This window comes from Aedes aegypti, chromosome 2 (genome assembly GCF_002204515.2).
Source record: "Aedes aegypti strain LVP_AGWG chromosome 2, AaegL5.0 Primary Assembly, whole genome shotgun sequence".
Taxonomy (NCBI): Eukaryota; Metazoa; Arthropoda; class Insecta; order Diptera; family Culicidae; genus Aedes; species Aedes aegypti.
The window spans coordinates 367,997,007-368,021,822 of record NC_035108.1 but is presented as its reverse complement, the minus strand read 5'-3'; the positions used below and the strand labels follow the sequence as shown (position 1 = coordinate 368,021,822).

Below are 24,816 nucleotides of genomic sequence, written 5' to 3'. Positions count from 1 at the left end.
TCAATCATCTTTCAATAAGTTTTCTATCATCGTCCCACAATGAGTCCAGTAAATGTCTCGGTTCACGAAAGGGTGCCCTATTCAAATGACTCAAATTGCCATATTCTACGGCGTATATTTCAGGGGCGTAGCTATTAGTGGCTTTTATCACTTGCTTCACTCAATAAAGACTTACGATTACTTTTTTATAACCGAGACTCAGATTAACGATCTTCGAAAGTTATAAAAATTGACGCTATATTCCGTAAAGTTGTTGTGAAACTTGAAACTGCCATATTTCCGTTATTAGATTGCAACACTGTTCCATTGAATTGCAATATGTCGTAAATTGGCCAACAACAAGATAATAAACTGGAATGTTCAATAATAATGAAGTTGACAACGATTACTAATCAAAGTCAAAGTAAATACGGTAGATGGCAACACTATTCGTAAAAGTGTGAGTTAAGTGCAATTCGATCTGAAACCGCTGCAAGACATCGAATGTCAAGTAACATGAAATGCCATGCAGATTTAATGTCCTCCTGGCAGCACTGCTCGAAAATTGTTCAATATATCAAATCAGTGGTGAGACAGATAATATAAATGTTCAGCATAATATGAGACATCTCATAAATTCGATGAACATTGTAGTTTGAAACACTGTACAGAAAAAATGTATTGTCTACATCTAAGTACATCTTCTGATCTGAAGGGCAACATCGTTCAATTAGATTCCGATTTTTACAAGATTACAAATAACCATGATAATCACTATGATGGGTATCTAGTTCAGTGCTACGAAAATTTACACTGGGTTTTTGTTATATCCGGCGACCTGGAAAGGTCGAAAACCATAAGGCGAAATACTAGAACGTGTAAATCCCTGAAGGCAGAAAACTCACAAAACAGAAAATGCCGTTAGGAGGGGCTACTTTTGATTCCGGTGGCTATTTTCGACTCTCGCGTTTTAGATTTATTTGCACCATAAATATTAATCTCAATTATTTTGTGACTTCAGCACTTTTATTAACTAATATATGCTCTACAACCAGATATGCAAATTTGTTGGAACAGTATCAACAATGACAGGATAAACAAAAATATATTGCAAAAATTCATAAGGTACCAAACATGTGCTATGGAAATATTTTTTGAATTTTTCACAAATCACAGAAAGTTTTTGGGAGCATCACAAAACTGTCAAATCTTCAAGTTTTACAAAAGATAGTTTTTTGTTTAAAAATGTTAATATATAAATATAATTGTCCAATGGTTTTAACTTTCCGTCTTTTATTTTATTTTACAGTACTGGTTTGTTCACCCACTCAAATTATTTAAACAGTATGAAACAGTCGATGAAAATAGATATCTTCCGACATTGGTTCATCATTATATCTGCCCGCAAATTCGTAAAAATGGTCTTGGCGGTTACTGGATTCAATAAGACGGCGTTCCATGTCTCACTGCAAATCAAATTATTCAGTTGCTGCAACAAATATTATATGGATATCTGATGTCAAAAAAAAGGGACTTGATTCAATTTTGGGAATCCTTATTTGAGTGCTTCTTATTGGATGTTATGGAGCTTTTTTTGAAAACAAAGGGTATGCCAGAAAATCTAGAACCATTGACGAGTTCAAGACAGACCATTTGTCATAGATTCCATTTGAAAAACACCCAAAAAGTTCGAAAAAGTGCAGCAAAAGGAGTTCATTTTGCTACAACCAATAAATGCGGCAACTTGATTGTTTTAATGAAACAGTCCAAATAAATTTCAAAGGTTTAAATTACATAAAATACCTCAAATGTATAATTTGATTGTTTTTTTACAAGGTTATTAAACTTTCACATACCGACGTAAAAGATGGTGCACCCTGTAAAATTTATGGATAGCTTGTTTCGTTGGAAAGTACATAGGAACACTTCAAGCCATTTCGTGACACACAAATACCATTCCATTATTATCTAAATAGATTGTATTGTTTTCTAAAAGTGTCCAAAGTAGTGCCTTTTTTGTCTTGATGGACATATTTTTCGCTATTGCTACATTTTGTCATTGATTTATTGATGGATTTGGGGCTTACATGTACAACTTAGATGTATGTAAGAATTTTCAAAAATTTAACCGCAGTTCTTAGAGTTACAAAACATCGGTATCAGGAGATAAAAAGACCAAATGGCAGAAAGTGCCATTAGATATGGATAAAGCAAATATATAGTTGTTTTTGATTAATTCAGTAGACTGAACTGCCTATTAGTGCCTAAGATTTTCTTATCATAAAAATCCTTTTCAGGCCATATTTCAAACAAAGTCTAGAAAATTTTTAAAAAAATATGGGAAATGTCGTTTTTTGAAGTTAGTCTAAAAATGCCTTTTTCATTTAAGTTCTTAACTGGAAATGCTCTATATCAGATAGCAGGCTCGCCCAACGTATGGCCCGTGGGTCACATCCACGGCTTTGTTTTGTGTAGCCTGCGACGAACTTGATCCTTGTTATATCTGGCCCTTTTGTTACTCTACCAACTTGCTTTTTTTTCGATGAAAAAGTGCAAACAATCTTTCCAAGAGCTTGTTTCTTTATTAAAAATTCAAAATTAAATTTATGTCAAGTTCCAACAACTATTGCCGACACAATGAATAATAATGTATATTATCTCAACAAATATAGGGCAGACACAGAGGCAAATGAATAGCATACTAATACAGTTTAAGATATTTTATCTACAATAATTTCACGAAAAATTGGGCAGGATTTTCACATAATATTGTAGAAGGTTTCCACAGAATTCTAAGTAGGATTCTTGCAAAATGTTGGACGAGATTGTTACAGAATCCGTTATAGGAAGTCACGAAATTCTAGCCTTCACTGAATCTGGGGCAAAAGGAATTTCTCACAGAATTCTGAGCAAGACAGGCTTTCCAGGATCTAAGAATTTAAAAATGAGTCTTGGTGGAGTTCTGACGGAATCTTGAGGACAATTTCCACAGAATTCTGTGCAGAATTCTCGCAAAAACGGGACATCAGTCTAAGAAAACCCTGGTTTTTCAAATAATACTAGATGAATTTCTGACAAAATCCTACGGCGATTTGAGACAAAATTCGAGGAATGATTTTTATGAAGTCCTGGACAACAAACTCACTACAGCGTAAAGATTTTAAAATAATTTTTACATACGTGCAACGTTATCAGAGAAGCAAATACAGTATGGCCCATAAAAAATACGAAAATAGTTTGAATGTGAATTCAGCATCCACAAGCATTATTTTCGTTGTTTTTGTGAGTAAATGTAATTCCGATTGCTGTAGTAAGGAGTGTATCGAAAAGTAGTCGCAAACATTCAAAACGGTATGTCTCAGAGCACAGTTTATCTTGTTGAAACCTTTTTTCACGCAAATGTTCATCATGTCATCAAGTATTGAAGCAATTAAAAAAATATTGAAAAATATGCAGTCTTAATATAAATACAACAAGGTTTATAGCATAGAAAAGAAAATCTTGCACAAAATTACATTTTTTAAGTGTTTTCTGAAGATTCGATGATTTGTATTGAACAAAATTTATATCAAACAAAATAGGATGAAAAGCTTATTCTATCGGAAAATATGTTTACTTCATACAGCACATAAAAGAGATTTCAAAAAAATAAATTATTGCTCTATGAAAGCTCGATTATTGGAATCAGGTCGGTTTTAAAAAGTCACTTTTGTATAATCAACTTTTGAAACTCTGTTATATACAGCGGTAATAATATAGAGTACTACTTTTTGCTGACGTTACTTCATAAATATGCAAAGAAACTTTTCCAATCAAAAAAATGTTTTTCATTCGTTCCAATCGTACGATATTACCATTAACGTATAGAAAGAAAAAATCAAAAAACGAAGTCCTTAAAAATCGACTTTTTTCGATTTTTGTATTTGCTCTCAAATGCTTGTTAAGGTATTTTTTAATATATTTTTTACACTATGCCATGAGACATGTGGCACTGAATAAGCATAAACAAAAACATTTTTTTATTAGAATTTAACACATTTTTTAACACATCAATTTTTTCAGAGGAGTGCAAGATTTGCATCGTCATCTGTTAGTAATTTGAAAAATTATCACACAAAATGCCACTTAATTGAAACAATATCACCGCATCATCATTTTTAAATACATTGTAAAATATTTCTGATCAAAAAGTTGTTTGTAGATTCAACCCAATATATTTTTTTTGTTTTGAATGTTTGCGACTACTTTTCGATACACTCCTTATATTCTGACATAGCTTATATCAATACTAGTTCATAGGATTTGAGCAAAACGGAGCCGTTTATCACACCTATATAAAGGCTCTCCGAAATAAGTCGTTTTTTCGAAAATATGTTTAAATCTCCAATGATCCAGGTATGAACCCGTTCTATGATTTGATATGAGCGAATGCTGGAAATTAGGTTTATGACGAACCTCACCCCATCGTTAATGTTTTAGAAGCTTTCATCACAACTCGATGACTGCATGATAAAATTTCAAGGTATGCTTCCAATTCCTCTCTTGTGAGGTGAAAGTAACAGATAAAAATCATGTCCAAAGTGACAAACCGAGACTAAATAGATTAAACAATACAAATAATACATTAAATTTATGTTTCGTTCACATTTTCCTCATAAAAACTACCATGAAACATAATATCACGATTATCGCATTTTTTTATGGGCTATACTGTACCTATTTTGAATCTCTTCAAAAGAAATGTTTATCGATTTCATTTAATTTACAACGAGAAAATTGAGTTTTTTTTTGCTACAGAAATTTGGCCCACTACACAACATTGTATCTGAAATTTGAACATGATTCAAAAAGGTTGAACAGGCCTGCTTTACAGCCAGTCATGGAAAATGGTATACATCTCATTTAAACCGGAACAAAACCAAAACAAAAACCTCGCGAGTATCGATTCACTCGCATCTGTCAGGTTGAGAGTAAACGAAGCTTTCGGGGCTGTCCAGAGTCAATAACGCTTTGGAAAAATGCTATTTCATCAGAGATGTCCGGTTATCTAAGGTTTTTGAGAACAAACTTCTAGTTTACTGTCGATTTGATGGGTATACAATTGATTTGTCTGCCAAAACTGTAATAAACTGCACCTAGTTCGGTTACTCGCGAGTAAATGTTCACGAGCTTTTGGTCATTTCTCTTGGTATGTTCTCCCATGCAGGCGGTTGCGAGCTTACTCACACTAAGCCTGTTCGCGAGTCTGTAATGTTTGTTTTGCGGTGGTTTATTCTCATGAGGTGCCTCGTGATGAGAATATTTCCTCCACTTTGAAGTTCTTTATTGCATTTATCTTCATCTGAACAGTGTTGCCAGCTACATATAGAATTTGGCCTAGTTATATGTAACATTTTTTCTCTGTTGGGTACTTCTTCCAAAGCGACCAGTTGCTAGATCTATTGTGGCAAGCCTCGTTATTTGATACTTCATATGGCACTCAACGTTTTTTTCAATCTCAGATGAGACTATATGTAAATATGGTAGTCCTTTAAAAGGTTTAGGGTATATCACGTTATTTGTTTTTGAACAGTATTTTCAGCTCTAAGAATGTATCGTACTTTATATATTTATTTATTTATTTATTTCGTCAATCAATAGTAGACTACACATTTGCTTAATTCTATGTTGTATTATATCTTAAGGAATTAAAATATTGTCTTAGCTTTGTTCGCGACATGGTCAGATCAATTTCTGTGCAATGCTGATTATAAAGAGACATCATTCGATTCATTGGGCCGAATTTTGCATAGTTAGTTCGATGATTATTTGATGAAAACAAATTCCGATTTCTTAACTGTCTAGCGGGCGTGTAGAAATTCAAACATGATAAAAGATTGGTGGAATCAATACGCTGCGATACAATATCATTGATAAATGAAATCATGGCTATTTCGCGACGCTCATTTAAGGTTTGAATACCGATAAGCATGCATCGAGCCTCGTATAATTGCAGTGGAAACGTTGTCCAGCCTAATTTGCGTAAGGCATATAAAAGAAATTGCTTCTGTACTGATTCGATTCTATCACCATGTATTTTTATATGCGGAGACCACACAATACTACAATATTCTAGAACTGATCTTACATAAGCAATGTTATTTTATTTAGTTGGTGTTACATCAATCAATTTGATAAAACCTCGTTAACGATGTTACGCCAATTTACTCGGTCCATGGCTGTATCTCTCCAACCTCGATTTTGGCCCACGTTCTCCAGATCTTGTTGCACCTGATCAAGCCACCTCGCTCGCTGTGCTCCCCGCCTTCTTGTGCCAACCGGATTCGACGCGAACACCATCTTTGCAGGATTGTTGTCCGGTAGTCTAGCAACATGCCCTGCCCAGCGCACCCTTCCGGCTTTCGCAACCTTCTGGATACTTGGTTCGCCGTAGAGCCTAGCGAGCTCGTGGTTCATCCTCCGCCGCCACACACCGTTCTCCTGCACTCCGCCAAAGATCGTCCTAAGCACCCTTCGTTCGAACACTCCAAGTGCTTGTAGGTCCTCTTCCAGCATGGTCCATGCTTCATGTCCATAGAGGACTACCGGTCTTATAAGCGTTTTGTACATGGTACATTTGGTGCGGGGGTGAATCTTTCTCGACCGCAGCTTCTTCTGGAGCCCATAGTAGGCGCGACTTCCACTGATGATGCGTCTCCGTATTTCACGACTAACGTTGTTATCAGCCGTTAACAAGGATCCGAGGTAGACGAACTCATCAACCACCTCAAAAGTATCCCCGTCTATCGTAACACTGCTTCCCAGGCGGGCTCTGTCGCGCTCGGTTCCGCCCATCAGCATGTACTTTGTTTTTGACGCATTCACCACCAGGCCGACTTTTGTTGCTTCACGTTTCAGGCGGGTGTACAGGTCTGCCACCGTTCCAAATCTTCTGCCGACAATATCCATATCATCCGCAAAGCAAACAAATTGGCTGGATCTTGTGAAAATCGTACCTCGGTTATTGAACCCAGCTCTCCGCATGACACCTTCTAGCGCGATGTTGAACAGCAGGCACGAAAGTCCATCACCCTGTCGAAGTCCCTGGCGGGATTCGAACGAACTGGAATGTTCGCCCGAAATCTTCACGCTATTATGCACACCGTCCATCGTTGCTCTTATTAGTCTTGTGAGCTTCCCGGGAAAGCTGTACTCGTCCATGATTTTCCATAGCTCTTCGCGGTCGATGCTATCATAAGCCGCTTTGAAATCGATGAACAGGTGATGCGTTGGGACTTGGTATTCACGGCATTTCTGGAGGATTTGCCGTACAGTGAAGATTTGGTCCGTTGGGATAGCACTTTGTAGGCGGCATTCAGGATAGTGATCGCACGATAGTTTTCACATTCCAGTTTGTCGCCCTTCTTGTAGATGGGGCATATGACCCCTTGCTTCCACTCCTCCGGCAGCTGTTCGGTTTCCCAGATTCTGACAATCAGCCGGTGCAGACAGGCGGCCAACCTCTCCGGGCCTATTTTGATGAGTTCAGCTCCAATACCATCTTTACCAGCGGCCTTATTATTCTTGAGCTGGCTGATGGCATCCTTAACTTCCCTCAAAGTGGGGGCAGGTTGGTTTCCTTCATCCGCCGTGCTGACGTAGTCACTTCCTCCGCTGTCGTGACCCTCGTCGCCTGTGTTCTCCGTGCCATTCAGGTGTTCATCGTAGTGCTGCTTCCACCTTTCAATCACCTCACGTCCGTCCGTCAAGATGCTTCCGTCCTTATCCCTACACATTTCGGCTCGCGGCACGAAGCCTTTTCGGGATGCGTTTAGCTTCTCGTAGAACTTTCGCGTTTCTTGAGAACGATGCAGCTGTTCCATTTCTTCACATTCCACTTCTTCCAGGCGGCGCTTTTTGTCCCGGAATAGGCGGGTTTGCTGCTTCCGTTTTCTTTTATATCGCTCCACGTTTTGTCGCGTTCCTTGCTGCAGCATTGCAGCCCGCGCTGCATCCTTCTCCTCCAAAACCTCCAAAACATAAACAACGTACAAGGTTTTAATCGTATATGGATCCCGAAAATTGTAGCTAAAACGCTTAATAAAGCTCAACATATTGATTGCTTTATGGATAATCGTATTATAATGATCAGTAAAGGTAAGTTTAGAATCTAATATGACACTCTAATCTTATCGCACTTTTGAACAATTTGATTTCCTAAAGAGACAGTAATCTGTGGTGTATTCCGTTTTCTGCTATATGTGATTAAATTACATTTTTTGACGTTTAATTGAAGTAAGCTTTTGCTACACCATTTATCAAATATACTTATTTCATTCAGATAAATGTCGCTATCTTTGTTGCTATTGATTTCCATATAAAGTTTCATATCGTCGGCATAAATCAGAATTTTAAGATGTTTAAGCACATATGAAATATCGTTAACAAATAATATAAATAACAATGGACCTAAATGCGAACCTTGGGGAACTCCTGATGTAACGTGAACAGGTTTAGACATTTTTCCCTCAAATCTAACTATTTGTTGGCGATCTGTTAAAAAAGATTCAATCCAGTTGAGGAGTCTCATCGCAATTCCCATTTTATTGAGCTTGAAAATCAACATAGGAATGTCTAGTCTGTCAAATGCCTTACTAAAATCGGTGTAAAGTGCTTCGACGTGGTTACCTTTATCCATTGCATTCAAAGTGTAATTTACAAATTCCAAAAGGTTTGTTGTAGTAGAACGACCTTTATAGAAACCGTGTTGTGTATTCGTTATTCTATGTTTGATTTGGCTGAACACATTTTTATTTATAATTGATTCAAATAGTTTTGGAATGGATGAAATAATAGCAATTCCACGATAATTTCAAACATCAGATTTTCTACCAGACTTGTAAATGGGTATGAGATACGATCTTTTCCATTCTTTTGGAAATCTGCTCATTTCAAGTGACTTGTTGAATAGCCAAAATAATGGTGCTGTAAATTCATTAGCTAAGTTTTTCAGTAAAATAGATGGGATTCCATCTGGCCCTGATCCTTTGGTGGAATCTAAATTCTTCAGTCCTGTTAAGATGTCCTGTAAAAGTATTTGACTTACACCGATATCGCTTGTAAAATCAGGAAAACTAGAAAAATATTCAAAGTCACGATCTTTATCCGAAAAGTTAGTAAAAGTCTCTTGGAAAAAAGTAGCAAAAAGATTGCACATACCATCCGGATTATCAGCTGCTCTATCATCCAATGTCATTTTAGATGGAAAATTGTTAGACTGCATCTTCGATTTAGCATAATTGAAGAAATTCCTAGGGCAAGATTTTAAATCATTTTCTATTTTTGTGTTGTACTCTTCAAGCGCAGCGGATATTGCTTGATTAAGTTGGTTGACAATATACAAATAATTTTCTAAACTTTCTCGAGATTTTTGTTGCCTGTAAATTTTATGAGCCTTTTGCTTACGATTTTTTAAATTAGTTATTTGCTTATTAATCCAAACAGGGTTTTTCGACCCATTTCTACGACGTCTTCGCAATAAAGGAACTTCCATTTGAATAATTTCCGAAAAAATTGAATAAAAATCCGTCACTGCGATTTCTAAATCTCCCTGGTTTTTCAAAACGGATTGCCAATCTATTCTATTCATTTTTTGTTTAATTCCGTCATAATTAGCGTTTTTATAATCAAAGAAATACTCAAAGTCACAGTTGTCAGAATTGTGATTATTGTGAACAAAAATTGAGTACTCAATAGCTGTGTGAAATGCTTCATTTTTCCATGTTGGAGAAACAGATTCATTCACACAGAAATCATCCATAATGTTTGAGAATAAGAAGTCCAAATAACAGTTTTGCCGGTTTTTCACATGATTTATTTGATTTAAACCTAAAAATGCAGCTTTTTCAAAAATAAATTGTAATGATTCATTTTCACCGACAACCGGAAGCAGAATGCTTTCGTTTTCGGAATCACGAATAAAATCAGCATTACGCTGATTGAAGTCGCCATAGATATGCACTTTGAATTCTGGAGATAACTGGGATACAATTTCATCAGCAGTTTGAAAGAAAATTTCATATGATGATTTGCAAGCTTGGTTTGGCGGAAAATACACAGAAGCAAATATATGTGTTTCTCCGGCGATGTGTGCTTTCACCCACACATGTTCAAATTCTTTATGTTTTGATGAAATAATTAATTCTGAATTGAATTTAGTAGATATTGCGATGAGAACTCCACCACCAGACATTCTTTGGATAAGGACCAAATCTCGGTCATCTCTGAATACATTAAAACTATTACCAAAAACTTCTTCACTTTCAATTTTTTCATTCCAACTAGTTTCAGTGCCCATAACAACTGAGAAGGATGAAGTTAAAATTCTTTTATAAATTTCGTTCATTTTAGATGCACTCTTCATGCGATTAAAATTTTGGCAATATACTAAAATTTCGGTAGCATTTGCTTCTGAAGAAGTTGATGGTAACACATCCCTTTGCATAACATGATTTGAAAGTTCAGATCTATTATTAGATACAGGAGTTTCTTAAGGTGAAACAGTTTGGAGTCAATTCCTAAGATTGCACTAAAACTTCAAAGGCACAAATCTCGCGAAGAAAGCATCCAACAACAGTGAACTTTTTATTTGGGCTTTGTGCACTAGCAGAAAGCTTAAAATAAGAAGATCAGATATGTTTGGCAACTATTACTCCAGTTTAGTGCCTTTGAAATCGTGAGTAGGGGCACAAGTCGGCCATTGTGACAGCCATCTTTGTATTCCAAGATGTTTCACCTTAAGGCAGGACCAAACAACCAGTTCGAACTAGATGTTGAGCACGAAGGGAATGCATCATCGACAGGATACGGATTCAAAATTTCGCCTCTCTGAAATTTGATCCCACGTTGCTTAACTGGAGGCTTGGAAAAAGTCAGCTTTGCTGCTGCGAGAAAATCCTTATCCGAGGGAAGACCATTAGAAACCGCTCCATTGCTTCTGCGCTTCATGTTGCTATCGTTGTAGTTGAACCATTTTTGTGAAGTATTATTTTTCATATTTTCGCGTTCATTTATAAACAATGCATAACGATTGGAACCCACTCATGTTTTGGTGAAAACTTGCTATTTACTCTTTTGTTATAAATAAATCATATTTGGATTATTCGTTCTAATTAATCAGTATTGCCATTGTGAAACATATTTATGCTTCAATTTTCTGAATGCATTCTTTCGCTTTCCTGCATAACTCGAAAAGCATTAACTTCACTTTCGCTGAAGAATCGTTTTGAACAGCTCGCAAAAAAAAACTGGAAATATTGAGTTTATCGATTTTACTTCAACAGTGTTACCAGCCATCAAACAATTTTTCATATTACATAAATAGCTAAATGGAACTAGAAATTTTTCCTTACTCTGCTGAACACCATACTTTTGCTATCTTGCAGTAGATTTGGGATTTAGAATTTTTCCTAATTCTCTTTGAGCAGTGTTGCCAGCTACATGAACATTTGGGCATCGACTGACTATACGGTATGCAACATCAGACTTTGGCGATCATTAGATAGATCTTTAAATTTGATAGTATTGTTAAATAACCCAAATAAGGTACCGTGGGGCAAGTGGATACAGAAAAATCAATAGTCAAATTCATTACTATGTACAGCTAACGTGAATAATGTAATTAAAACTTTTTTCTGTGGATAACAAACGAGGGGCTATTATATTTCAAATCATCGATTATTTGGATTTTTCTGATTGTTATGTATTGAGTATGAGGGACTTGAAAATTTGCGCCAAATAATCCATTTGCACCACCATGGTGGGGTAAGTGGATCACCAATAGAAAAAAATCTGTTCAAAAACAAATGTTATGTAATTATGTATAGTAAGAATGATATTACTCTCGTTCTTATTATTAGTGCCAATAATGATACATTTTAATACTTTAAAATTGAAAAGTATCTTTATTATTCAAAATATATTGAAAAATATGAATACATTAGTTTACACTAATTCGCACAACGAAAAAACATTGTAACTAGAATCATTTGAAGAAAATTCGTCCATTTATACACATAAGTTATACAGAAGTATTTTAGGATTATTCCTAACGATGTTTTTGAAAATCACTCGTAGTTTGAAAATATTAGTTACATTTATTTTTGAATAACAAACTGAAATCTTTTTATTTTATTTATGAATATGTTTGTATCATCTGTCTAGAATAATTTATATGGTCAAATAAGGCACGATAATATGCTTTCAATTGAAGAGTTAGAATATTATGCTCTTTTGCAACTCACCTTAGATAAACCACGAAAAATTTCGTGTGAGTTTTGAAATAATTATTTATTTATATATTTTTTTATACCAGAGAGGTTAAAAAAACTTTAAGGTAGATTAATTCAAATTCTTTTTGGCTAATTTGACAAATTTAAGCTGGGAATGAAAAACAAATAAAGGAAAACAACATTTGCAAATATTAAAACTTATTAAAATTCCCGTACGCAGTCTGCCAATAAATGATAATAATACTTGATCCACTTACCCCACACCATTAAAAAGTAGGGGTAAGTGTACCAAGTGCAATATAGGGAAAGAGTACCAGTTATGGCCATAGTGGTTCCCTATTTGGCCATATGTGAAATTTCGATGACTTTCACATTTTTAATCTTTTTGAATGTTTTAACATCAAGATATATCCTATATCTTACTGCTAAAACACACAAAACTTTTCAAAATGTGGAGACATTTAAGTTATCACGTATGGCGAAATAGGGAACCACTATGGCCATAACTGGTACAAATACCCTATCTGTATTTATTTACAAAAATCACATATTTTTAATTGTGATTCATTCAATTAGAACTGAAATGCTCACCTTGTGTCGAAAAAACTAATAGAATTCGATTTTAGACAGAGATACAATGGATTTTTGATTGATGGAAAACAATTTTGAAATTAATTAATTTTTGCAGCTAACAAGTTTGCTTGTGTTAGTGTACGTGTAGTACCAGTTTTGCAATAGTATGAGTGTGGACGTAAGAATATATCCTAAAACAAAGCAATGGTGCGAAAAAATTCAACATATTCAAGTATTTATGCTTAATATTGACGAATGATCCACTTACCCCACTGATACACTTCCCCCACTGTACCTTAATTCATTACGCAAGAGCACCGAAAAAAACAACAAAACCTAAAATAATTATTTACTAATGGATAATCCAGTGCAACAGTTTGGGATCACCCCCTCAAAAATATACAATAGTGTTTTGAAACTCTATGGCGCATTCAAAAGGCAATGAGTTTTCCTTACTACCTACGAAGTAAACAAAACCATGAGTTTTGTTTACAAAATTTTATTTAAAGTTGTGTCGTTTTTCGAAGACCACACTTAAAACATGTTTAATTTTCTCAACATTAGATACACCAATATTTTTTACCCGTTTGTAGATTGGCAATCTTATAATCTTTGCGAAGCACTTGCAAAAGATCGGCTGCAAAATCTGATAACTATTTATTTTTAAGAAAATAGTCATTTAAGTCAGCGTGCAAAAGTTTGGGTTCACTAGAACTTTCTTGAAACGCGAAAACTCTCTGAAACCTCTTAGCAATCATGACCGTACTATTATTTACGTGTAAATAAGCTATAAACTTTAAAAATCGGTTGAAAAACGGCGGAATTATTGATTAAAATAATTTGCGAGAACCCAAATGTTTGCAAGATGACTTGAATGTATGTTTCATTGATGTTGAATATTTTTCATATTTTACCGCCAATATTTTGCAAGTGATCTTCAAAGAATAAAAGATAACAGTTCTAATGACGCATCAATAATTGTCAATTTTGGTCGATCCAATGCTGAAAAAATTAGCTATGTTTTTTTTCAGTCATGTTTTTTTTTTTTGCACAATGTCACAACTTTGAGTAAAAATGTAGCACACAATATTCAAAAAATGTTTTTGTTATAATGTTATAATACTTTTATGAAAGTTTATTTCATTGTCTTTTGAATACGCTATATAGCTTCAAATAGATTTGGAATCACAGAGTTATGGACTTTTGTATGTTTTTGAGGGGGTAAACCCTAACTTTTGCACGGGAGTGTATGTTTTTTTTTGCATGGCTCAAACCAGTAAGCTCTGTTTAATGGAATAAAATCAGAAAAGTCATGTTCAATATTATTTATTTACAGCTTATTTTTAGACTTTCACACTATGTAACCAGCCCACTGAAGTCTGCCGCATGATTTCGTTTAATAATATTTGCTCTTTTTGCTTGTGTATCGCTGCTTGTGAAACGATTCTTGATGTTCCCGTTTTTCATCGTTTATTGTCCTCAGTTCTTTACGTTAAAATGATCGTTTTTTGTATTCTCAGCTACAATATAATTTCAACTGCATCATTGTCGCATGTCATAAGTGTTTCAAGATTAGCAAATAGATTCTTTAAAAAATACCCAATAAGTACTACCCAAGTTTCAATATCGCTAGGACACCCATTTTCTACACCTGCTATAATGTACTTTGTTAGTGTAGAATTCATCGTTATCTGCTTATTGATTTCTAGGTCGTGTTTGACTCAGGGCCGAACATCTGCGGCAGGTAATATCTTAACATGAACTGGGAAGGCTGATCAAGCTGATAAATATAATCAAGTGCAAGAATTGCAGCCGAAGTGTTAACTTCGTCTGTGAAATTACATGGATTAGAAAATATATGTGTTTCTAAATTTACTGTTTAACATTGCAGATTCTATTGCATATGCTCTTCGGCTTTGTAGGTAAATCATGGAATCGATCGCAACAAAGTGGAGCAGGTTTTCACTATCTTGAAGAAAAACAAACTAGGACAAACTAGGTCAAGCTCGCAATGCTATTTTTAAAAATACACCGACACGTTAATGATTCCAGTGGACGATTATGTCCTTAGAAGGAAGCACCACACTAGACAACGGACTAGCATGGAATGCTCAGTGGCACAGCCGAAAAACCTTCCTGACGAAAAGTTTTCCGGACTGAAGCGGGAATCGAACCCAAACTCCTTGATTCGAAGCGGCTAAATGATCGGTAACACTAATCACACGGCCACGAAGCCCACTAATTTACTATTACTACTTACTACTATACACTATTTACTTTATTTAAACGTATACGGTTGCATTTAGAGACAGAAGCAGGTTCAGTTGTGTTGATGCTGAGGCAGTGCTTGATGGGGATGTGACAATGGTGTTTCTCGTGTAGTAAAACACGTGTTCTTATTGCGATATTACCTTTCACGGAATACGGAACGCTTAGGAATCAGGAACTAACAAATAGAAACGACATTCAACACTGTTGCTTAATAAAGGCTTATCTGACTTCATCGATCCTCTCTTTCTTTAATTACTTCACCAAAATAAACATATCACGTTTCTGTAACCTAACACTGGAAAGTGTTTCGTAAAATTAAATATGGAGAGAAAATAATGAAATATTAATGTTTATTTGCTCTGTCTAAGACAATGATCTTTGGCTCTCTAAATACATTTATTTATGGACAGGAGTGGATACTTGCTTCGCTTATTACTCGAATAAACTACGGCATACTCCTGTTAGCTGGTCATTTAAGGTGGTAAGCTCCATCGAAGTTAATACGCCCATCGCGTATTAACTTCGATGGAGCTTACCACCATTAGTGTGAATACCGGAAGAAAAAGATACACAATCATGTGGAGGTTAGCGGTCCCGTGAAATACATCCGTGTATATTAATTCCGATATTGATGTGAGCGTACCAGAGCACCCAAACCATCCCTGATTTGAAACAAACGGTTAATACGTTAATAATTCACTATAAGAGTAATCACAGGCACTATTTTCTTTAAATTATTGTGCTGCAATTTCTCATATTTCCTCCTTCATTTTTCAAAATAACTACACTTACAGTTTTTTGATGTCTTAACCGTTCAATCGGTCTTACATTGAAAACAACATCAAATTAAACTTACACCGATAAACTCTGCAAAAACATACTTAGGCAACTCTGGTAAATTAATTAATTAATTATTAATTAATTAATTGATTAATTGTGGCTTCGTGGCCGAGTGGTTAGTGTCGCCAGGCAGTAATCGCTTCGTGTCATGGGGTGTGGGTTGATTCCCGCTTCAGCCGTCGAAACTTTTCGTCAGGAATGTTTCTCGGCTGTGCCATTGGAGCATGCTTGTCCGTTGTCTAGTGTTAAGTTACAGTCTGTGCAGCTTAATGGCTGAAGACGGTGTCCGTGTCTTTTTAAATTATGTAGATAGTAAATATTTCTTATTATAACAACGGTATTACTTATATATTAGTTTAGAACAGCTTTGCCAACTGTTTAAGCTTTTTAAGTACTCTTGTGTAATTTTAATATGAATTGTATTGAAATCTTTATTCAAAACTTCATTTCTAGATTCCTTCTAGGGGTTTTTAACCCTTTAATACCCAAATTTTTATTTTCGATCTAAATATCATTTTTCGTTATTAAAAATAGTTCTAAACACGTTTTGGGCAATGATTTATATTTATTCACAAATTTATGAATTTTGGTTTTTGATTTTTATAATTTTTCTTTTTAAACATCCCTATCCTTTTTCATGTTTTCTTGAAGCCACTTCTGGTTACTAATTTTTAGCTACAATAACAACTTAAGATTTAACAGTATTTTTGAAATTATATTTTTCAATTTTTTCTCTGGGATATATTCAATTTTCCATGCAACTAACGGAAAAACATGTTTCAAATTATTTTAATACCACCAGGCTCTTCTTCTGTGATAGGTTGGTTGTAGGAAAATATAAAATATACGGTTTTTTACATAACACGTTGATTGAACCCAAGGCAATAGTAGCTTATGAAAAATACAATTTATCAAACATTTTTAAAAATACAGAAAAGTTTTAAAAGTCATAAAAAATATTCCTTATATGCGTGTTATAAGCCAAGGATTAAGCCAAAAATCAAATCGTTTTGATTGCCGAGCTACGAAAAAATACACAAAATGCCAAAATGTACCTCGTCTAAAGGCGGGGTTGGGTATTAAAGGGATAATTTTCCCAAATGTGCAAAATGACCTCAGGAATCGAGTTTTTCATAATAACGGTCTGTCGGGGCACCGTGATTTGAAAAAAAAATCAATTTTGTAGAATTCTCATAGGGTAAGTGTACCAGTTTTGGCCACCCTAAGGAAAAATAGTGTTTATTTATGAATCAAAAGACCTTTGGTTACTGTCAATACATCAAACGAAAGCTTTCAATCCATACTCAGCAGGGAAAATATAAAAACTAATCAGAAACTTTGTTTTTGTATTAAAAATGGTGGTGGCGAATACTGGACCACTTGCACCAGTATTCGCCACGATTTCAATTTCGGTTCCTGAATTCGCCACTTACGTTGATTTCTTATGAAGGGTGGCGAATCAGGAACAGGTGGCGAAAAATAGGTGCAAAGGAGCCAAAATTTTAAGGAAAATGATTTTTTTCTATTATTTTCTGAGAAAATTTTGCGGTTTCCAAGAAAGTTTCCGTATCATCTTAAAGCAATTTAGCGAACACTAAACAACTGGCAACCATATATGTAGTAAAACGGTATAAAATCTAGGGTGGCGAATAACTGGTACATGGCGAATACCGGTACACCTTCCCTACACGCTTCAACTTCGTCGAATTGGATCTGTATTTTGATATTTAGATAGATATGTATAGATAGATATCTATACCCTTAACCCGTATAGGCCTGAGTGAAAGCAAACATACTGAAACTCTCACCGCTCATAGAATTCTTAACGGATTCAAATGATTTGTTGTCAGTTCACTGGCCCACATATCTAGTTTCCATAAGTGGCCAGAGGAACTTTGAAATATTCCTGTGGCCGGAGTTATTGTGGTGGGTTACTGGGTCAAGTCGGGTCAAAAAGGGCTATTTTTTGGTACATGCCAAGCTACCTTTATTTATTTGCAATGACAATAATTTAAATTTGCATAAATCATTAAGATCTGATATTCAACATTATAAATGAAGAGTTTGGCACCGTTTAATCTACCGGATGTGGCCATTCGGACGTAATGCCCGGAAAAACCGGCTATAGATTTGTTGGATACTAAACCGTTTCAATTCTCGAAAAGTAGAAATAAAACATAATTGTAACCTTAAATGCGTTCCCATAAGCTTAAAACAGATGTTCAAATACAAATTGGTTTCTTTATCGTAAGTTTGAGGCGTCCCGGGACCCAAAAATGGTCATTTGTAGGATTTATCTAAAGTAAAACTCATAGTTATCCAATTCAATCGTTTCACAAAAGGTTTACACTGATGCAATTTTCTTAAAATTCCGTCATGTAGTGGCCACATTATACCCGATTCCGTAAATTATCTGTGACTTGAGATTTGCCTACCTCCAGGGGCACAAACGCACTGTACCCTGCTCACCCGACCTGACCCTGTGATCCACCTGAATAACTCCGACCACAGGAATATTTCCGCGTTCCTCTTTCCACTTCTAGAAACTAGATATGTGTGCCAGTATACTGACAATAAATCATTTGAATCCATTAAGAATTCGCTGAGCGGTGAGGGTTTTAGAATTTTTGCTTTCACTCAGGCCTATACGGGTTAACTTTTTCACAACTTTTTTTTACAATTCCCTATTACAATAGCGGACCCAACAAGTTGGAATGTATTGTATTGCTGAAAAATCATCCAACAACGCCACTGAACGAGATTCCTAAGTGGCGTTGAAATAGTTTGTCGTTCGGCGTTCGTCGCTCCATTCGTTCGGCCCTACAATGAGCCATTTCCTAAGCAGCCGAGCGCTCTGCTCTGTCTTTGATAACGATCGGAAGCAGCATGGATGAGAGTGACAACTGTTTACTAAACCGTGATTGGCCTTCGGTAGGGGCGAGTTCGACTGGAAATCAAACAGTGCGATTCAAGCTTCCGTCCGATTGGGAAGAAGTCGCGTAGTTGCTTACCTCAGCGCGTTTGAAGTTTTAAATTCGACGACGTCATACAGGCGATGAAGTTCGTTATCGGTTTGCTGTTTGTGGTGCTGATCGTGTCGTCGGTGATCGATTCAGGTGAAGTTAACTTGGAATCATTCTGAAGAAGAGTGTGGAGCTGAAATGAGGTTCTATGAATATTGCAGCACCGCAAATGGATTTCCGGGAGAATGCTCCAGCGGCTGATCAAATGAGTGTGAGCGATACGGAAATGATCGGATGCAATCATCCCCCAATGGTTGTGGTGGATAAGGATGGACACCGCGTGGACTTTTCGGAGAATCCTCAGCAAAAATTATCTACAGAGGAGGAAGATACATAATTTAGTGTGTTTTACCTAAGCCCAGATTCTCCCAAGTATATTGAAGTTTTTGTTAATGTTATATGTTATGGTAGGTTTGTTTTGCGGCTCGGGTGGTGCATCGATATTAACGAGATCATCCGGAGAAAGAAAGCTGCTTCTGGCGTACTAGAATACAGTAAAAGTATTGCACATCAGGTTGTTGAATAAATATAGTTATAGTTGAAACACTTACAATTTCAACGTTCTGTACATCATCTTCGTCCGAATCCATTTCTGTGTATTTTTGGGGATCACTTTGGAATACGTAAGGCGGTTCCGATGGAGGAATCGAAGTTTCCGTAGTTGTATACAACGGTGGTATCCACAGTATATTTGACACCTTTTCATTGATACCGTTTAGGAACTCACGTTTCCTCTCATACACTCGTTCGCCCAACTGTTGTACTTTGCTACAAAATCACAGATGTGTTTATTTCATTCAGTGCAATTATGTTGGCCATACTTCATAAAATTGGGTCGTGCTTCAGTAGTTTCTTCATTTTGTCTCCCGCCTAAGAGCCAACCGGAAAATGGGACTGTAAAGTAGAGGGTGTTACATCTAAAACATGTTGGAACGGCAATAAATCTCACCAGCGGAAGTTACACTGAAAACACAGGAAATAATTCCTAAAAGCGAAACTACATTCATCGCTATATCAGTAATTTTCAAAGTTTTCTTCAAGCTAATAAATCTTCGTCCAATAAGTAGCACTACTAATCACTGATTATATAACATTCCCCAGAAAACCATTCCCCCGAAAACCAATCCCCAGAATTCCGTTCCCCAGAATGAACCATTCCCCAGAAAATCGTTCCCCAGAATGTAACATTCCCCAGAATTCCATTCCCCAGAATGCACCATTCCCCAGAAAGGTATATGAATATCCATTTTTTTCTTTTATTAATTATTGCTTTGCGTGAGTCACTTATGTGGGGGCCCAGATAGCCGTAGCGGTAAACGCGCAGCTATTCAGCAAGACCAAGATGAGGGTTGTGGGTTCGAATCCCACCGGTCGAGGATCTTTTCGGGTTGAAAATTTTCTCGACTTCCCAGGGTATAGAGTATCTTCGTACCTGCCACACGATATACGCATTCAAAAATGGTCATTGGCATAGTAAGCTCTCAGTTAATAACTGTGGAAGTGCTCATAAGAACACTAAGCTGAGAAGCAGGCTCTGTCCCAGTAGGGACGTAACGCCAGAAAAGAGGAAGAAGAGTCACTTATGTGACAGGCTAAGGTCTGAAGTGACAAAACAAATATGTAGGTAGGAGGGTTAGGGACATAATGAACACACGGGGCGAAATGGACATCCCCTTTACTCTCTGGGAATATGCATATTTCAAAAAAACTTTATAAACTGTACGAAATCTGTATTGTACATAAACGTTTTGACGGTATAAAAGTTTACGCTTTGCTTCATTTGTCCACTGAAATTCTACTATATTTTTTTCTCAGCTTCAAATTAGTTTATAAGCAAAGCGGAGGAAGCGGTGGATTTAATTTTAGAGCAAAGAAACATATTTCCATTCTATGTAAAATAAGTATTTACCTAATGTGTCCAATATGCCCCTAATCCCCCTATTCATGAGTATTTTGCATATTATAATAATACACCCTTCTTTTAATACATTTCCATAAAATATACAGACTATATGTTTATTTTTGCATATATAGTGATGCACCCTTCTTTCAGTATTATCTCATTAATGATATAGGCCAAATATATCGATGGAGAGCCCATATAGCATAAGGTCACTTGGCATAAAATGATTTGGTATAAAGCCATTTGCCATCCAGCCATACTTATGCTCCTTCTTTACAAAAAGGATGTTCTTCATGTCATGCCAAATGGTCATTGGCCAAATAACCATTATATCAAATGGTCCTTGATCATTTAATCAATCATGCCAAATGCCTTCTTGCCATTTGGTATCCTTACGGAAAATTTTGTCTATATCGTCAACAGGATAAGACTGAAAGAAGGGTGTATCACTATTTTGTGCAAAATTAAACAAGTCATTTGTAATTTAGACTTGACGCAAAGAAGGGCGTATCATTTTAATGTGCAGAATAGTAAGTTTTTATTCTGCCGAGTTTACGTAATCATTATATCGGAAACGTATAATATGATACTAACGTCTTTATTCTAATCGGTGTAGCCCTAAAAAGTAAGAGATGATGCACCTTCTTAAAACATTGATGAAAAGCTGCATACATCACTACATTTGATAAAAATTGGACATACATGTGAAATTATACATTTGGAAATTACTATACCGAAAGAAGGGTGTAGCTCTATTTTGTGCAGAGTTGTATATTCTTTCAAATAAATATTGGATATTGTGTTTCCCCATAGACTGATCTATCAGTCTTCATAAGTGCCAATAAAAGTGAAACTACTGTGATAGTTCATTTGCAAATGAAATTTGAATTATGCGTAAAGTGTTCATAATTAGCAGCACCAATGGTAATCTCCTCATGTACTTGTAAACAACTTTGTATGGAGTTTAATTTTCAAGTTTTTTAAATAGATTATTTCAAAACTTTAAAGTAGGTATATAATTTTCTGGGGAATGGTCCATTCTGGGGATTGGTTTTCTGGGGAATGGTTCATTCTGGGGAGTGAAATTCTGGGGAATGGTACATTCTGGGGAATGAGATTCTGGGGAATGGAATTCTGGGGAATGGGTTTCGGGGGAATGGTTTTCTGGGGAATGTTATAGAATCCTAATCACTGAATGCAGTCAACGGATGACCTATATAATTCCAATAACGAGGGAGATAATTGTGTGATGTTTTGCGATGAATGTGCACAGACATGTGAATAAACTGGCAAGCTCAAGGTTTGTGGTGGGAACGGATGGCGTTATCAGGGCTCTTCTTTTCTACTGAAGATTCTTCAAGAGGTGGTTTTTTGTATTTGATGTGATGATTGAAAAGTACAATGTATTACTGAAACCTATTTGTAACCTGGATCTAATTTAAAAAATACACAAACTTCATTGTTTATCGCAACGATCGCATGGATGGAGCATGTAGTGGAGTTGCTATCATCATTCATAATCGTATAAAACATCAACTTTTTTCGTATTTGAAACCATTTTTTTTTTTTGATTTGAGATATTTATGATTAAACACAGCTTATTTCATATACTTTCATAGCTGCCTGTATGTCTTTTCAATGCTCTGCACAGCAAATACATCTGCTTCAAATTCACTAGCAGTAAGTTTAATATGTTGATCATTGAAAACATTGCTGCCATACACGTAGCATGAAGATCAATTTTCAAACAATTTCAATGACAGGAGTACATTTGATAGATACATTCAAACCACTTTTTTACGACTGAAATTCATATTAACGACACTTTCAATCAATATATTAAAAAGTTATCAAAATGAAGGGTCATGACGTTTAACGAAATTGTTCAGAAGGTCTAAGATACGAAATTCTAACACCAGGCGATGCTAGTGGGCATCGATTTTTTGTGTTTCTGATATCTCAGGATCCTGACTACTTAGGAAGATGGCGTCTTCGGCAAAGTTTTTCAGAAGCTCAAAACTATCATTATTCTAGCCGAGAAATACGAGATTGTCCCACCAGGTGGCGCTAGTGAGTATTCAACTTTTGTTTTGGAAATATCTTCGCATCTTCACTACAGGTATGTTCCGTTTTTATCAACATGACCTGAAATTTTCTGTTGACAAAAACGGAACCGTGACAGAATCGGAATAATTTACTTAAATAAAATATTTTCAAAATCTGAAAAGTTAATTTCAGTTTGAACTGGAAAACATACATTATCATTGTAAACATGTATAGCATTTATGTAGCCTTATGTTTAAGGGCTGTACATGTTTATAATGACCTTCTAGTTTAGGTCTGCTCAACGCACGGCCTGCGACTTCATTTTGTGCGGCCCGCTGAGGATTTGAAGAGTCTTCTCATATTTTGACCCGTCGATTGTTCCACGAACATGATGTTAGAGCACAGCATGCAAAGGCTAACTGTTTTGGTTTTCAATTTAGCTTGAAACTAGTGTTACATCTTGTTTATTATTTAAATTATTTCATTTAATGAATCCTAAACAAAAGTCATCGTCATAAAGCTAAACTTTAAACATAATTTAGCTGAATCATAGACTACTGTTTTCGCAGGATCCTATAAATAATTCTGTATCTGTATTTTGATATTTTAAAGGAATTTTTTTTTGTGTCAGAAGTTTGTTTGAATGTTTATATGTATCATGACCGTTGCTCGACAGTTAGAGCCACCTGATAAAAAAGCTTTTTCCGTGTATATAATTCTGAGTAAGATTTTGACAGAATGTAGAGCAAATTGATTTATAAAAATATGCTTCTGAAATCCCAGGCAGCATTTTCAAAGATTTCAAGGATTTCGATACGAATATTGGGCGAGTTTCTGAAGGAATCCTAGACATAACTCTTGCGAAATCCAAAACACAATTTTTAATTATTTCTTTCAAAAGTTTTGGCCAAAGTTCTTCCGGGTCATAAGTCCTACAAAATCTCTCGCAGGATTTCGAGAAATCATCAATCGTGGAATTTTGTCTGAATTGTGAGTATGATGCTCATAAGATTCTGGGAATTATTTTCACAGAATTCAAAAATTCTGTGGTCGACTCTCAAAATATCATGTGAAAAAAACAATATCTTTCTTAACCCTCTAATACCCAAATTTTTATTTTCGATTTAAGTATTATTTTTTGTTATCTAAAATCGTTCTAAACACGTTTTGGGCATTTATTTATTTTTATTCGCAAATTTTTAAATTTTGGTTTTTGATTTTTATAATTTTTATTTTTGAACATCCCTAGCTTTTTTCATTTTTGAAGCCTTTTCTAGTTGTTGATTTTTGGCAATAATAAAATTTTTAATTGTTACGGTATTTTGAAAAAATATTAAATTTTTAATTTTTTTCGGAGCGTATTTTATTTTCCGTGTAACTAACGGAAAAACAGGTTTGACATTATTTTAATACCACCAGGCTCTTCGTTTGTGATAGGTTAATCGTAGAAAAATATAAAAGGTACGATTTTTTATATTACACGTTAAATGAAGCCCAGGCATTTGTAGGTTATATAAGAATGCAAATTTTCAAACAATTTCTAAAAATACAAAAAAGTTTCAAAAGTCATAAAAAACTTTTCTAATATGCGTGTTATGAGTCAAGGTATAAGCCAAAAATAAAATCATTTTGATTTCCGAGCTACGAAAAAATACACAAAATTCCAAAGTGTACCCCGTCTAAAGGCGGGGTTTGGTATTAGAGGGTTAATATTCAGCAGTTTGCTTAGCAAAATTATTTGTTTTTCGATTTCTTTTGTTAAACTTCATGCGAATAATTGTATAATTGAAAAAAAATAGCCAGTCATACAAAATTGCTGCTGCAATTTGGCCCACAGTTCAAAAAGGGTTGAGCAGGCCTGTACTAGATTGTACATACGAATGTTCGTAATGAAATTTTATTGCGGACTTAA

At 35.5% G+C, this 24,816-nt stretch overlaps 1 protein-coding gene across 1 annotated transcript; it reads right to left on the bottom strand.

Annotated features, from left to right (window-relative positions):
- Window positions 1-19,292: 19,292 nt before the first annotated feature.
- LOC5575171 lies at window positions 19,293-22,178 on the bottom strand. The gene is made up of 5 exons (XM_021846587.1): window positions 22,043-22,178; window positions 19,905-20,027; window positions 19,777-19,849; window positions 19,507-19,723; window positions 19,293-19,439 (listed from the first exon to the last, which is right to left on the bottom strand). Exons 2-5 carry the CDS (start codon window positions 19,960-19,962, stop codon window positions 19,308-19,310), a joined length of 480 nt encoding a protein of 159 aa, XP_021702279.1. The 5' UTR covers window positions 19,963-20,027; window positions 22,043-22,178; the 3' UTR covers window positions 19,293-19,307.
- Between the last annotated feature and the right edge of the window lie 2,638 nt (window positions 22,179-24,816).